The 13,257-nt window shown below is 51.2% G+C and overlaps 5 protein-coding genes across 5 annotated transcripts; 2 read left to right on the top strand and 3 right to left on the bottom strand.

Annotated features, from left to right (window-relative positions):
* Positions 1-508: 508 nt before the first annotated feature.
* Positions 509-2,557, bottom strand: P174DRAFT_440135 (cytochrome P450). The gene is made up of 6 exons (XM_024826985.1): positions 2,268-2,557; positions 2,100-2,216; positions 1,954-2,053; positions 1,824-1,895; positions 1,172-1,774; positions 509-1,116 (listed from the first exon to the last, which is right to left on the bottom strand). The coding sequence occupies exons 1-6, from the start codon at positions 2,490-2,492 to the stop codon at positions 653-655; spliced, it is 1,581 nt and encodes a 526-aa protein (XP_024684155.1). The 5' UTR covers positions 2,493-2,557; the 3' UTR covers positions 509-652.
* Positions 2,558-4,029: 1,472 nt separating this feature from the next.
* Positions 4,030-5,387, bottom strand: P174DRAFT_429917 (uncharacterized protein; the record flags this gene model as incomplete). The annotated part of the gene is made up of 5 exons (XM_024825594.1): positions 4,030-4,059; positions 4,102-4,215; positions 4,439-4,583; positions 4,893-5,168; positions 5,353-5,387. 5 exons carry the CDS (start codon positions 5,385-5,387, stop codon positions 4,030-4,032), a joined length of 600 nt encoding a protein of 199 aa, XP_024684154.1.
* A 588-nt stretch (positions 5,388-5,975) lies between these two features.
* Positions 5,976-7,207, top strand: P174DRAFT_502880 (putative pyroglutamyl peptidase type I). The gene is made up of 2 exons (XM_024831124.1): positions 5,976-6,247; positions 6,329-7,207. The coding sequence occupies exons 1-2, from the start codon at positions 6,137-6,139 to the stop codon at positions 7,094-7,096; spliced, it is 879 nt and encodes a 292-aa protein (XP_024684153.1). The 5' UTR covers positions 5,976-6,136; the 3' UTR covers positions 7,097-7,207.
* A 34-nt stretch (positions 7,208-7,241) lies between these two features.
* P174DRAFT_440133 (MOSC domain-containing protein) lies at positions 7,242-8,741 on the top strand. The gene has a single exon (XM_024826984.1). The coding sequence runs from the start codon at positions 7,569-7,571 to the stop codon at positions 8,616-8,618; it is 1,050 nt and encodes a 349-aa protein (XP_024684152.1). The 5' UTR covers positions 7,242-7,568; the 3' UTR covers positions 8,619-8,741.
* On the bottom strand, positions 8,632-11,847 carry P174DRAFT_404354 (DNA-directed DNA polymerase POL5; the record flags this gene model as incomplete). Its single annotated transcript, XM_024824032.1, has 5 exons — positions 8,632-9,574; positions 9,625-9,927; positions 9,983-10,785; positions 10,846-11,419; positions 11,476-11,847. The coding sequence occupies 5 exons, from the start codon at positions 11,845-11,847 to the stop codon at positions 8,708-8,710; spliced, it is 2,919 nt and encodes a 972-aa protein (XP_024684151.1). The 3' UTR covers positions 8,632-8,707.
* Between the last annotated feature and the right edge of the window lie 1,410 nt (positions 11,848-13,257).

Here is a 13,257-nt window from a genome sequence, read left to right as displayed (position 1 = left end):
GTAGCGTATTGGAGATGAATAGTAGTACCGTAGTTGTTACCAACATCAACATCAATCGATTTTGTAGAAAAGATTCATTTACCTGCATGATCCTGCTATTCCCTTGCGTCCACAATTGGCGACTCCGACTTGCGACTGCATACACGCATGTACTCCGTACCTCGGCATTGAGTCATGCTGATTGCTGACGTGCTGTAGCACGAAGCTGCAGTGATTCAGGTTCGCGCATGGAATCATGGATATGGGCTTAATTGAGTTTGGATTTTATTTTTATCCGGTTGATAGTGATATTCTAGCTGAGTAGGAACGAAACAGCAGTCGAATACAGAAGTGATCAGAGGTAGTCATGTTGATTTGGAGTGGACGAATTGAACGTGCTACTGCTTGGGTAGCAAAGAATGTTTTCCTTGCTACGTGCGTCTGCTGAGAATCGAATCCTTACGTGAGATGATGTGTTGTGGTCTCTACCGAGTCATGAAAAAACAGGTTCAGCTGCAGTTTCCAACAGCACCGCAAGAATAGTGAGAGTGGTATGTCGTCGTACGTGGCTTATGTACAGCTAGTAGGTAGGACATGATATAAGACAAGATATGTGCGGTGTTGCCATACCTCGTACGGAGTACCATACATACGGTTCTGCCATTGCTCTCCACTAGACTGACGGACTATCCGTTGGCAACTCCCCCAGCTTCGACAGATCGATCTCCGGTGTTCGTGCCTTGTAAAGCAGCTTCACAGTTGGGTCGCAGATGATCTCGGTGCCGTGCATGAACGGCTGGGGACGGCCCCGGTCCTCTGCAAACTTCCAGTCGTATTTCAGCAGCAGATGGATCAGGAGGATTTTGACCTCGTTCGCGGCGAAGAAGCGTCCGGGACATGCGTGCAGGCCGTGTCCAAAGGCAAAATGCTCGTTGCTCGTCGTGACGAACTGGTGCCGGTGCTCATTGCCGGGCTCTTTGCGTTTGTTATAGAAGCGGTAGCCGTCGAAGGTGTCCGCGTGGGGGTAGATGGATTCATCTTTCATGGCGTGGGCGGAGACGGTGAGCATTGCTCCCTTGGGAATAAAGGTGCCATCGGACAGAGTAATGTCTGCCATCGCGTAACGCTGGAGGGAGGCTGGAAGAGTCAGCGCTATGGGGCTCCAAGAGCTCCTCAGGTAGCAGTCACTTACAGATGCTGACAGGGTTCAGCCGCTGGCTTTCTTTCATAAAGCTATCCATCAGCTTCAGCTGGGTAAGGCTGGTTTTCTTCAGACATCCGTCCTCCTTCAGGACGGCAACAATCTCATCCCGGAGGGGTTGGATGTATTCCTGGTAGGCTATCAAGTCGTACATGACGTTCGTCAACAGGTTGGAAGTAGTGTGGATCGCTGCCAGAGAAAGACCGATCTGGCTTTTCGTCATGTCATACGGGCGGCCGGCAGCAACTTCTCTGAACCAGTCGAGGGCATCGTCGGGCTTTGGAGGATTGTCTGCCGGGAGCTTGCCTTGCCGGATCAGTTCTCGTTTTTCGATCTCCTTCTGCACGATCTTCTTCGCAACGCTAATGTCCTTCCGGAGTCTTCGTGTTGACGGCAGGAACCAGTGCACCAGAGATTGCGTGATCGAGGGCCAGAGTCTGAGATCACGCGCAGCGACGAATGCGTCGATAGTGTAGTTGACAGACACATGCAGCCATTCCTTGTCACGGCAGACCTTCTCACCCATAAATACAAGGGACGACAATCGGGCAACTATGTATGGAATCTCCTGGGCGAAGACCAGAGATTGCCATTCTGTTGTCATGTCAGAAAGGGGGCAAATGTGCCCACTGGGAGGACATACCATCAGATTTCGGAGGCAATGTCTCCTTGAGCACAGCCGCGGTCTCTCTGGAAAGAGGGGTGGTAAGGCTACCTGCACAGTCGGTCAGTGAGCAAGAGGCAGGTCTGCACCACACTTCAACGTCACATACCAAGTGTATGAGTTAGCTTTTTGTTGATGACTTCAATGGCGATGTTTTCCTTGTCTAGTCCAAAAGGCTCGAATCCGGGAATCTTGGCGCCAAAAAAGGCCTGCATTGTCAGCACAACTTCCCTATTGGCAGTTTTGGAGACTCACCTTCTTATTAGCTTCGTCGAAGGCCAGGTGCGGATGGCTCTTGATCTCACTTATGTACCGCGGGTGCAGGACGATCATGGGAGAGTGAGAGAACATCATTTGAAAGACAGTCCTGCCCTAACCCTATGTCAGCTCCTCGAACATATCAAACAGGACACATACTCAGACCTGACTGAAGCCTTGCGCAAAGAGGTCTTTCGCGGACGCCACGAAGCGCTCTTTGGCTTTGCTGTTGGTGATTTCCCATCTGCTCCTCCCAACAAGGGGTATGTTCCGGTAGGGAAAGCCATCCACAAGCTCCCGATAAAAGTTCGACACAACCACCAAAAGCAAGGACACAGCAATGCCTTGGAGAAAGTATGGGCTTTGGAGCAACTCGGAGATCAACGCCATGTTGATTGTTGATTGCTTTGAGATCAGTGGTGCAGCAGGAAAGAAGAGAGAAAATGACCACTCCGCTGCAGTGGTGAGGTATATATGAAACCCCGCTGCCACCCCGCTGCCTTCACTGAGCTATATAGACCCTATACAAAGCAGGGTTGCCTCTATTTTGGATTCACGGGTATCTGTAGTTCCGTGCGGGGACTCATTCACAGAATACATCGGATACGACATCAGCCTTTACCCGTTGCTCCGTGGCGAGATCATTGCATCGCCCCAGCTTCTGTCTCATTGTTAATATCCGGCAGGGGAGTTCTAGTTCTACCAAATCAGAGTTCTATGCGAGCATGACACTAGCTGGGCCGCTGAATCATTGCTCAACGGAAACCCCCATGGTGTCCGCGCACGACTTCAATCAGGATGTTTATCCCAATAGGGAAATTCGCTGCTTTAGCTGCAGATGGGTTTCTTGATCGCGGCATTCAAGGTGGGCCACGACGTCTAGTCCAAAAGCCATTCTGCCCAATCGCCAGTCAGATGTGGTCCATGGAGACGGGTGCCAAAAAGATCCTTTACTCGTTAGCTCCGGAGGAGGAGAAATCTGCAACCCATAATTGGCTGATTCTATCCACTGGTCGTCGATCGGATGTTAAGCGAAGTACGGAGTAACAGCTGTCCTATACGCAATACGACGACAGGCCTTAGTATCATAAGTCCGGGTTTCAGATTGGCGGAATCAAGGGTAGACAGCTGTAGGTAATTGGACTAGGACTTTTGAATGAGCGTTTACCCTTTCGAGACTCGCTTCAAACATCATCCCCCGTCAACAAGCTGGCAACTGGCAAGCTAACTAGGGTTATTCCAACTCCCAGCGCAGGATCGGGGGCGGTCGGACATATGTCTCAGCAGATATCCCGCGGTCTCGTCTTGCCTTTGCTGTAGCTTGAGGTTAGACCTATAGTCACACTTCTTAGAGTCAATGAGGATTCATTCACTTCACTGACTGATATATACCCTCTCATACTACGGAGTATACAAGTTGCCTTAGCCTTGCTGAGACTTGCATAACAACACCAATCTCTAGGAAGCTAATCGGCGCCTGGTAGGGTCTAGGTACATATAAGCCCTGCTGCCCTATTGCACTCTCCTGCAGATAGAGTATCATGCGACCAAAAATTAACTCTCTACCTGTTTGCGAACCTGCAGTATCTCGAATCAAGGAGGCTGTGCTGTTGTCTTTTGGGGTGTAAATAATTGCTTCCCTCTGTATATACCAACTGTAAATGGCATTACCTACTTAGGTGCCATACACAGCCTGTATGGCTAGGCAGGGAAGGCCCTTATGACCTAGCTTTCCTCATCTCTAATCGCTACCCGAGATGAACTAATGGTCAGCTGCTAGATAGTGTCGCCGTGTATAGTGAAGTAATCTATAGAGTGCTAAAGGTATCTCAAGCGTTAACTCGGAGTTCCTTGCGATGGGCCTATATCGTCTTTTAGAAGCATGAGAGAGCAAGCGTACTTTGTTAAATGCACTTAACCCACTGATCTAGAACAGTGTCAAGACAATAATTTCTAGCTGGTAGAAATAATAGTGCAGCAGTATGTCAACAGACTTTACCTCACATCTATGCTGGCAGAAGCCCTCATCAGCAAGACAGCACCTAAAGAGTGCGTCCTTGGTGTAACCAGGTGCTTTAGTTAAGATGGCTTGCAGTGCATATGCCAGTCGACCCTAGGGGTATTTCATCAAGTCTTCATCTCTAATGATATCCCCGCTTGCAAGGCTGCAAGTAGATGAAACCTGGAGGGAGTTACTTGAACTGGATCATTTATGAACGGCGCCTTGAACCCGAATAAAGCCTCAGCAGGCGTGTACCTGTGGATGCAGACTAGACGGGTCAAGATACCCATGTTCTCAGCCCCTTTCGCAAAAGTGAAGGGGAATATGTACACACCCAGCCAGCGAACTTAAACAGCCACTCGTCCAGCAGCCAGAAGTGGGTCTGTTTCAAGGCGTATAACCATGTTCCTGTTGTTGCCTTGTCCCAATTATGACCCCTAGTGAGGCCCCAAGAAAGAACTCGCACGCGGTATTCCAGCCTGAACAAATTTAGCAACTGAGAATATCAACAGAATCAGAACTCCATACATGGTCTAGAAAACTCGCGGCCCAAATGTGGTCATTACTCACTAGTCGCTGACCAAGCAGTAAAAACTTGGACTCATTGGGGGGGATTCAATTCATTATGCCTGACGACGACCAACCGAATATCTCGTTTTGAGTCATGCGTGGCTGGCGGTGTGTACTTCGGTGGGCATAATTCGCAGCCACAGTGTGTTGATTACTGCGACACAAGGTTTCCTGAAGAGTCAGCCTTGAATACTCATGGCTCGCCGCTATTATCTCACCGAATGTTACGGGCATCATCGTTGGTGTGATCGTCCGCGTAGAAGTGCTCATCGTCGGTCTGGGAGTAAGGGATGGAAGCATTATATCCAGCCCGTTCTGACGGACCACCGGCCTGACGCTCATTCCCGGCTTTATCACGAGTGGACCTTGAGCTCTCGCCCAATTCTGGAGATAATGAGGCAATACTCGCCGGGGTAATCCTTTGCTTCCCTATTCCCTTTGCAGTACCAGCCTTGCGTGTTATCTTGGCATTTTTCGTTGTCGTTTTGATGTGTCTACTATGCTGTATAGTGTCGATAGTAGTTGTAAGCTTTTTGCTGTATGGAGCAATTGAACTGATTCAATTGCGCATCTTGTCTTCTTCCGTATTGATCTCCCGTGTAACAGCTATAATGGCAGTTCTGGTACCACAGATATGTTCAGTAACCGCTTTTCGGTACTCTTGTTGTCAATAGGTACCTTGCGTCGCACCGGGGTTTGGCTCCGGCAGTCATGGTCCTCATATGGAAGGTATCAATTTTCAACTCCGAATTGATCCTGTGTTGGTTGGAGATCTGGCCAATGTGGGGTCATGGATCCCATGTTGAGGGTCATCTGTTTTGCTGGTAAGTTCCATTTAGTCTGATTCCACAGTTTGAGCGTATGAGATACTAGAGAAGAGAAGAGAGCATGGACTAGAAAGCCTAAGAAGGAGATGTGAGTTATTTTATTCACTCTTTTATGGCAAGCAATGTGAATGCTGATGCTCATCTCTATGACTGGATATTCACTCTTGGAAACTGGGCTGTTAGTTAAATTTCTGCATAAACAGAACAGTCATGTTGGCACCAGCGCACTTGTGGCTCTATAAATTAGGTATTAAGGTGTTTCCTGCTCATTGCAAGAACAACCTGAGATATCAAGAATAAGAGGACCCCAGATTCAGGCCTCAGGCCAGAATATGGCATCCAAAGGCTAGTTGGGGATCCCGTGATGCCAAGACCCACTTAACCAGTTTCGTCAGGTATGCGGGGTCCCCGGAGGAAGAGATAAGGACAAGGTCCAGCTCCAAGTGGTACATATGACCTCGGAGAACATGTCCCCTCCTTGAGAGCCAATTTCATATATCCATGCTGATCTAAGGGGGTTGGGACTGAAGCTCTGCATGTTATTGAACACCAGAGGAATAAGATATTTCAGTGTCTCAGTTGACACATCCTGATCTCCCCTCCATCATCAGCAGTTAGTTCTATCTGTTATCACCATGGGTGACTGCGGACCATCTGTCCCATCCATCCACACTCAACTTGCGGGGCATCCTTCACTATCTTCTGCGGACTCGGATGATATCAACATTCTCGTCACTGGGTTTGGTGTAAGTTCGTCCGGCAGCTTCAGTTTTTCCTCTCACTTTACCCTTTGTCACAAGTGCAAGCTCATACTGACTAGCTACTAGCCGTTCAAGACTAACCTCGTCAATGCCTCGTACTTGATCGCCTCATCCCTTCCTCCTTCGTTCACCTTTACTGTTCCACAAAGTTCATCCGCATCCCCAGAGGGACCCACTACGACTCATCGAGTATTCATCCATGTCCATCCGAACCCTATCCCCGTCTCTTATTCGACGGTCCAATCAACCGTCCCTTCCATAGTCGATGATTATGCCAAAACACACGGCGGTCGACGACCAGATATTGTCATCCACATGGGCATAGCAGCAACAAGACAGTACTATTCCGTCGAGACAAAGGCACACCGAGACTCGTATCTTATGTCGGATATCGAAGGGCGCTCGGGTTACGAAGCTGGAGAGAAACGATGGAGAGAGCATGACCTGCCTCCTCTGCTGCAGGCGGGCAGATCCACCAATCCCCTATCTATCTCGGATATTGCAGACAAGACACATGATCAAGTGGTAACTCCATCGTCGCAAGCTGTACAGTCTTCCTGGAACCCACATCCACCGAACGACAAGCTCCTTAGTATATGGAAGTCATTTGCCGCCGGGGCCGACGTCCGGCTCTCGGAAGATGCCGGCCGTTATCTCTGCGAGTTCATCTTCTACACCAGTCTGGCGCATGCCTTTAAACAAGGCCTGGACCGGAATGTGGTCTTCTTGCACGTCCCTGGTGGCTATAACGATCAAGCTGTCCAGACCGGGCGAGAGGTTACCATTGCATTAATCAAGGCTCTAATCACATGCTGGGCGGACAGGACGATGTAAATGCATGGTGATGGGGGATTAGTACATTCATGATTTGCATGACTTATACGCATAGCTTGGGTGCTTAGATGATGACAAACATCTAGTTTATTGATCTAATCATTGATAGTCTACTAATGCTTCTTCGGTAATCAGCCGAGGTTCACGATTACATCCGTCCCAATGGTCCAGCTCACCCGACGAATGCTTAAACAATGTTTGTTCCCGCCATTACAGGACTATAGTGCACTGCTTCGATATGATTTATCAGCAATGTTAACGGCCAAGGCAAGCATGACCTGACACATCATCATGACGATAAGGTTTAAAGGCGGCAGATTCCGGCAGATTCCGGCAGAATTTCTGTATATTTGCTTATCGATCCATGAACCATGGAAATCGAGATATCTATGCGCAACATAACAACGGAAAGGTCCACGGGTGGAAGAAGATTCAAGTGTCGCATGACCGACAACAACAAGACAGACAAAATATGGAATTCTCCTCTAAAGTCCTCCCAGTAGCCGCCATCGGGGTGCTCCTCGTGGTCCTCGCCCCAAGAGTCATAAAATGGGCAAGATCAAGCACCAACAAATCCAGTCTACTCCAAGCCCTCGGACTACAAAAAGAGACCAGCAGCGAGATCGTCTCTCTACGCATCTACCCCATCAAGTCCTGCCGCGGGATTGAACTCCCCAGAACCACCCTCCGCCTACACGGCCTAGACCTCGACCGCCAATGGATGTTCGTAGACGCAAAAACCCACGAGTTCCTCACCATCCGCCAAATCCCCCGCATGACCCTCATCAACACCGCCCTCAGCGACGACGGCAGCTCCCTCCTGCTGAGCATCACCGGATCCGACGAGAGGATCCAAATCCCCGCCCGCCCAGACCCCGCCTGGCTAGCGGCCCACACCACCCTCGCCCAGGTCAAGGTCTGGGACACGCTGACAGACGGACATCTCTACGGGGACGCCGTCAACGCGCCCTTCGCCAGGTTCCTGCAGCGCGATGTTTGTCTAGCCTACAAGGGCCCCACGCCGCGCATCCTGCAGGGCAATGGCGACCCGCGCCTGCTGGGCCGGCCGCAGAGCACAAACTTCCCCGACGTGCATCCCGTGCAGATCGCCTCCGAGGCGTCCCTGGCGGAGCTCAACCAGCGACTGCGGCGGAACGGTGCGCAGCCGATTACCGTTGAGCGGTTCCGGCCGAATATCATCGTCCGGGGCACGGTGCCTTGGGCGGAGGATTCGTGGAAGACGGTCCGGATTAGTGGCTGTGGGCGGGAGCCGCTGGATTTGGATGTTGTGGCGCGGTGTGCGCGCTGTCAGGTGCCGAATGTTGATCCCGATACGGCGGAGAAGCATAAGCGGCAGCCGTGGGATACGCTGATGACGTACCGGCGGGTGGATGAGGGGATCAAGTATAAGCCTTGCTTTGGGATGTTGAGTGCGCCGCGGGACGAGGGGGTTGTTGAGGTGGGGATGAAGCTGGAGGTGTTGGAGGAGACGACGCAGCATCGGTATATTAAAGGATTTTGAGGTAGCAAACGTTGGCAAATATCCACAGATCAAAGTATTTTGCATCATATGTGCTGTACACTATGCATGGAAGGTATCTAGCTAGCTAACTAATTCTTCATCTGCTTGCTGGCAGAAACACACCAGTTGTTCCAGTCGGAGAAAAACTGAGGCTGGACATGACACTTCTTGCTGAGAAGCTGCTGTTTGCGCGTAGCCGCATACACATCCACCACATCCGCAATGGCGTTCTTGTCGTGCGCCACCAGCACTTTGACCACCAACAAGCTTGCCTGGCTACAGGCCGAAGCATGCGCAGGCGGACCACTATGCGTCGCCTCGGCGTGGATGGACTTCAACAGTTCCCACACCGGCTCGGTCGAGTCCAGCGACGGAAGCGCGTTACCCTTGCACAACTTCGTATACTCGCGGAGCACACCGCTCGCCTTATTGGCGAGCTGCTTGACGGTCGATTTGCGGGTCAGACGCAGCAGGGGGAGAAGGAGGTCAAGAGCGAGGACCTTCGAGTGGCATTTCTTGACGTAGATCTCCAGCAGGTCGAGCACGCGGTTCTTGAAGTTGACCATGTTCTCCTTGGCGTCTTTCTTGTCCTTCTTCTGGCCCAGGGCGTCCCGCCGCGCGCGGAATACCTTGACCAGCTGCTCGTCGACCTGCTCCATCTCGTCGTCGTTCATGTCCGCGTCGGAGTCCTCGGATTGTTCGTTGAGGTCTTGATCGGCGCGGTGCGTCCCGAGGGCTTCGGCCAGCTTGGCTTCGAAGGCGGCCATCTCTTCTTCGTTTTCGCCTTCTTCAGACGCGGCGTCGTCCTCCTCTTCGTCCTCGTCGGAATTCTCTGCGTCGATGACTTCGACGTCACTGTCGTCTTCGTCGACGTCCAGCATATCTTCGTCCTCTTCGTCGTCCTGCTGCTCGAACATTTCTTGCTGACCAGCTAGACTTTCCTTGGCCTCCAGAATCTGACATCGCGGTTAGCACTGGAACTAGATGCCGAGAGGGCTGGACATACAGATACAAGGGACTCCAGGCCGTTCTCGGTGACCTTGTCGGCAAAAGCGCTGAACACCTGCTCACTCATACGGCGGAAGAGCTGCGACTGCTTCGACGCGAAACTCAGAAGAATCTCCACCAGCGCATCAGAAGCATCGGAGGCCTCGTCGTCTTTTGATTTCTTGTCGCCCAGGAACTTGGTGTAGCAGAAATCAAGCTCGTCAAGCATGGATACCGCATCGGCATCGCCATTGTACACCTGCAGGATTGTCATCGAATACAGAAGCTTGAACGCCTCGACGCCCGGGACCTCATTCTTTTCCTGTTTCAGTCAGTCAGTAAAAAGTAACATTTTTCGGAAATGTCAAAATACTCACCATGCTGGACAGCTTCTTCAAAGACTTGAAAGCAGTCTTGACCGAGTCACGCAGAGTCTCGTCCATGTTGATAATGAACTTGCCATACTCCTCCGACTTGGCGGCGTCGCGGATCTTCTTTCCAACAGCGTATGGAAGGGTAGTCGCATACTTTGGGTTGGCAATAAGACTGTTCAGACAGGAGCTGATTCTGTTTCGGAAGAGCTCCTGGCTCTGTTCAGTCAAGGCCGGCTGGACAGCCCCATCGTCCTTGGGCATGAAATAGCCGAACCGTACGAATGTGAACAGAATCTGCTCCAGGACTGCCTGCAGACCGTCCTGAGACTCGTCGCTGGCCGACGCTCGGGATCTCACGATAGACAAGAGCAGACCGGCGAGAGACTGGCGGCTTGCTGCTGCCACTTTGGCATCGTCCGTCCCGGGGCTCGCGATGAGGTTCTCAAAGAAAGGCACAATCTGCTTCAGTGCATCGAGGTTTGCCTCGACGACAATCTTTTCGATCGTCTTCGTCTTGGTGGCCTGGTCGAAGTTGACGGAACCGGCGGAGCCCATGAGCCCAATGACAGACGCCGCGGCGAATTCGGGATCTTTTGCGACACGGGCCTGGATCGATTTGGCGGCCTTGACGGCCATCCTGTGAAGGTACCGGTCCTCGACGGCGAGCTGGTTCGTCAGGCATCTGACGAGGTTCTTGGTGAATACAACAGAAGCGAGCTGCAGGGGACATTCATTGAGGACTTTGATGAAGACGAGGAAGCCCCAGTACTTGCGTTCATCGGACGAGGATGCCGCGAAGAGGCCATCTAATGACTTGTCAGATGCGTTTCCTTGGAAAGCGACAAAAACCAAGAACGTGAACTTACTGTCAACAACTTCCGTCCAGAAATCAGCAAAGCTGAGACGAGACGAGTGCTTGGCTGACACATCAGCAAGCTGCCTGATAACAGCATCCCAAGCAAAGTGCAACTTGGAGCTCCACACTCCAGATGACTTGGGATTATTCCCCTGGCTTCCCGCCTCGGAGTCCGCAGCCGAGGAATCCTTCATGACCTTGGCAAGCTGGTTCCTCTCCCGTGAATCCAGCGGGTCATCACGTTTCCAAATCTTGCTAGGGAACTCAGCCTTGGGGTAGGCTTCCTTGGCCGCCAGCCAGATCGAGACGCCCTCCGGTGTACGAGCGAGATCGTTTGCACAGAGCCGCTCCAGCGCGACCTCCACATACTTAGCACCAGCCTTTTGCGAAGCAAGATCAAAAACGCAGCGGTAGATAATCCAGCCGCACTCCTCTCTAATCCACGGCTTCTTCTTCGCTAGATCAAACACCAAATCCAAAAGCTTGGTCCACTCCGCCGGCGGCACTTCGCCCTTGAACAGAACGGCCGACTTGACGATAGCTTCTGCTCCAAACAGCCGTCCAAAGTGATGATCTCTTTGTTCCTGCGCAAGAATCAGCAAAAAGTAATTCAACAACACAAATGACCAAAGCAGCGTACCTGTCCCGTCTCGCTCCCCGACGAATTAGACTGCGCCTCCCAGATACCCAGAACAGCCGGGATAGTAATCTCCGACTCTTCTCGCTGCGCCGCAAAAACCTGCGTCAGGATCTCAGTCAAAGCAATGGAAAAGCCAATCCTCGCCGCCTTGCGGCTACTGCACAGCCCGCGGAAAAGTCTCTGCAGGGCCTTTCTGATCTGCTCATCAGTAGGCTTCTTGTCTGGCGTGAACTGCGACACAAGAGCCTGCGCGGCCTTTAGCCGGATCTCGTCCTTTTCGTTCGCGAGGTCCTCGTAGATCTCGACGAGTTTGGTGTCGATGTTGACTGGCTCGCGCCGCCGCTTCTTGGAGCTGGCGTAGGTTTGCGCCATGATTAATTGCTTTTCTTTGTTTTTATGCCCGAATATGTATCTGGTGTAAGTTACTGAAGACTAGTAGAGCAGTTTCAGGGCCGTAGCTGCTTGTTTCGAATGCAGCGATTGGGTGGTGGTGATATGCTGCGACAGCAGAAAATTTATGAGTTTGTATACCAAATTGGGTTAGCGTCGTTCTGGTGATGGCAACGGATTGCCGCTTTGGGAATTTTCTTGCAACGGATGATATACTCTGGATAATTTCTGATTGAATAATTAGAGAAGAGTGTCGCTAGAAGAGGTGAGCTTAACCTGGGGATTATTATTGTTTTTGTTGGTGGTGGCACTGGTGCTGGTTCGCACCAGGATAACTCAAGCTGAGTATATATTTCCATGTCACGCAGCAACACAATATCCAAAGCAATCAGACAACCAGACAACAGGCCAAGAAACTGTCTGTCTTACTGTCTCGCAGATGAATCTCATATTGAGTGAAATTACAATGTGTATATACTTCTCTCGAGTGACCGTGGTAGAGCAGCCTGAGTATCACCAACAAGAGGATGTCAACCCCTCATACAACAGCACATGTACTAGATGTGATGTGACGGCCTTAACTGCAAGTACCATATAGCCTTGGCCAAATGGCACATCCGCAGTCTCAATCCGGGCTATAGTTATACTAGGCACTAGCACACAGGATAGGCATCACTGCCCTCACAGTTGCAAGTCTCATAGTGCGAGAAGTAGCATCACCAGGGACTCGTCCTGACTGAGCGAAAGTATAGCAGATGCATGTTTATAAACAGTATAACAACAGTATACGCTGCCGATAACCTCACTGCTGAGTCCCCAATCAAGGAGACTGCCTCCAGAGCCAAACGACGATGACCACTCCAACGATTGTGACCATCCACCCTACTTAGTCGACTCGCGTTCTTACATCTGATCCTGAAGTATGAATCGACCTCACCGCCAGTTCGTGCATCCCCATGGCATACTCACCAACTGTAGACAAGGCAGGGTGCTGGAGACGTACGGGGTACCTGGTATCGCAGACTCTACGCCCCTTGCGATGTACAGATACAGCGTACGCAGTACTATATCCTACGTAGATGCATGTGGCAGGTCTGTCTCCTTCGTTATTGTAGTGTGCCCTCCTAGACGAGGACGATGCAAGACATGCCCCTTGCACAGAATCACTAGTGCGATTGAGGACGAACTACTCGGTGAACGTTAATGTTCAGTGCTGGTGTCTGTCCTCTGTCTGTCAACGGTGTTTTGCAATATAGGCTACAGCTATAGAGCACCTATTTGAGATGTGCGCTCCCTTCATACCGCATAGGTAATCCGGGGTGAATTCCATCCAGTAGTAACCATTCCGAAGCACAGAGCACGACGGGACCAGGCTGGAACAAGAATATCCCG

Source organism: Aspergillus novofumigatus, assembly GCF_002847465.1.
Source record: "Aspergillus novofumigatus IBT 16806 chromosome Unknown P174scaffold_3, whole genome shotgun sequence".
In the NCBI taxonomy this organism is placed as follows: Eukaryota; Fungi; Ascomycota; class Eurotiomycetes; order Eurotiales; family Aspergillaceae; genus Aspergillus; species Aspergillus novofumigatus.
Note: the sequence above shows the minus strand (reverse complement) of the source record. Positions and strands in the feature narration are given on the sequence as shown.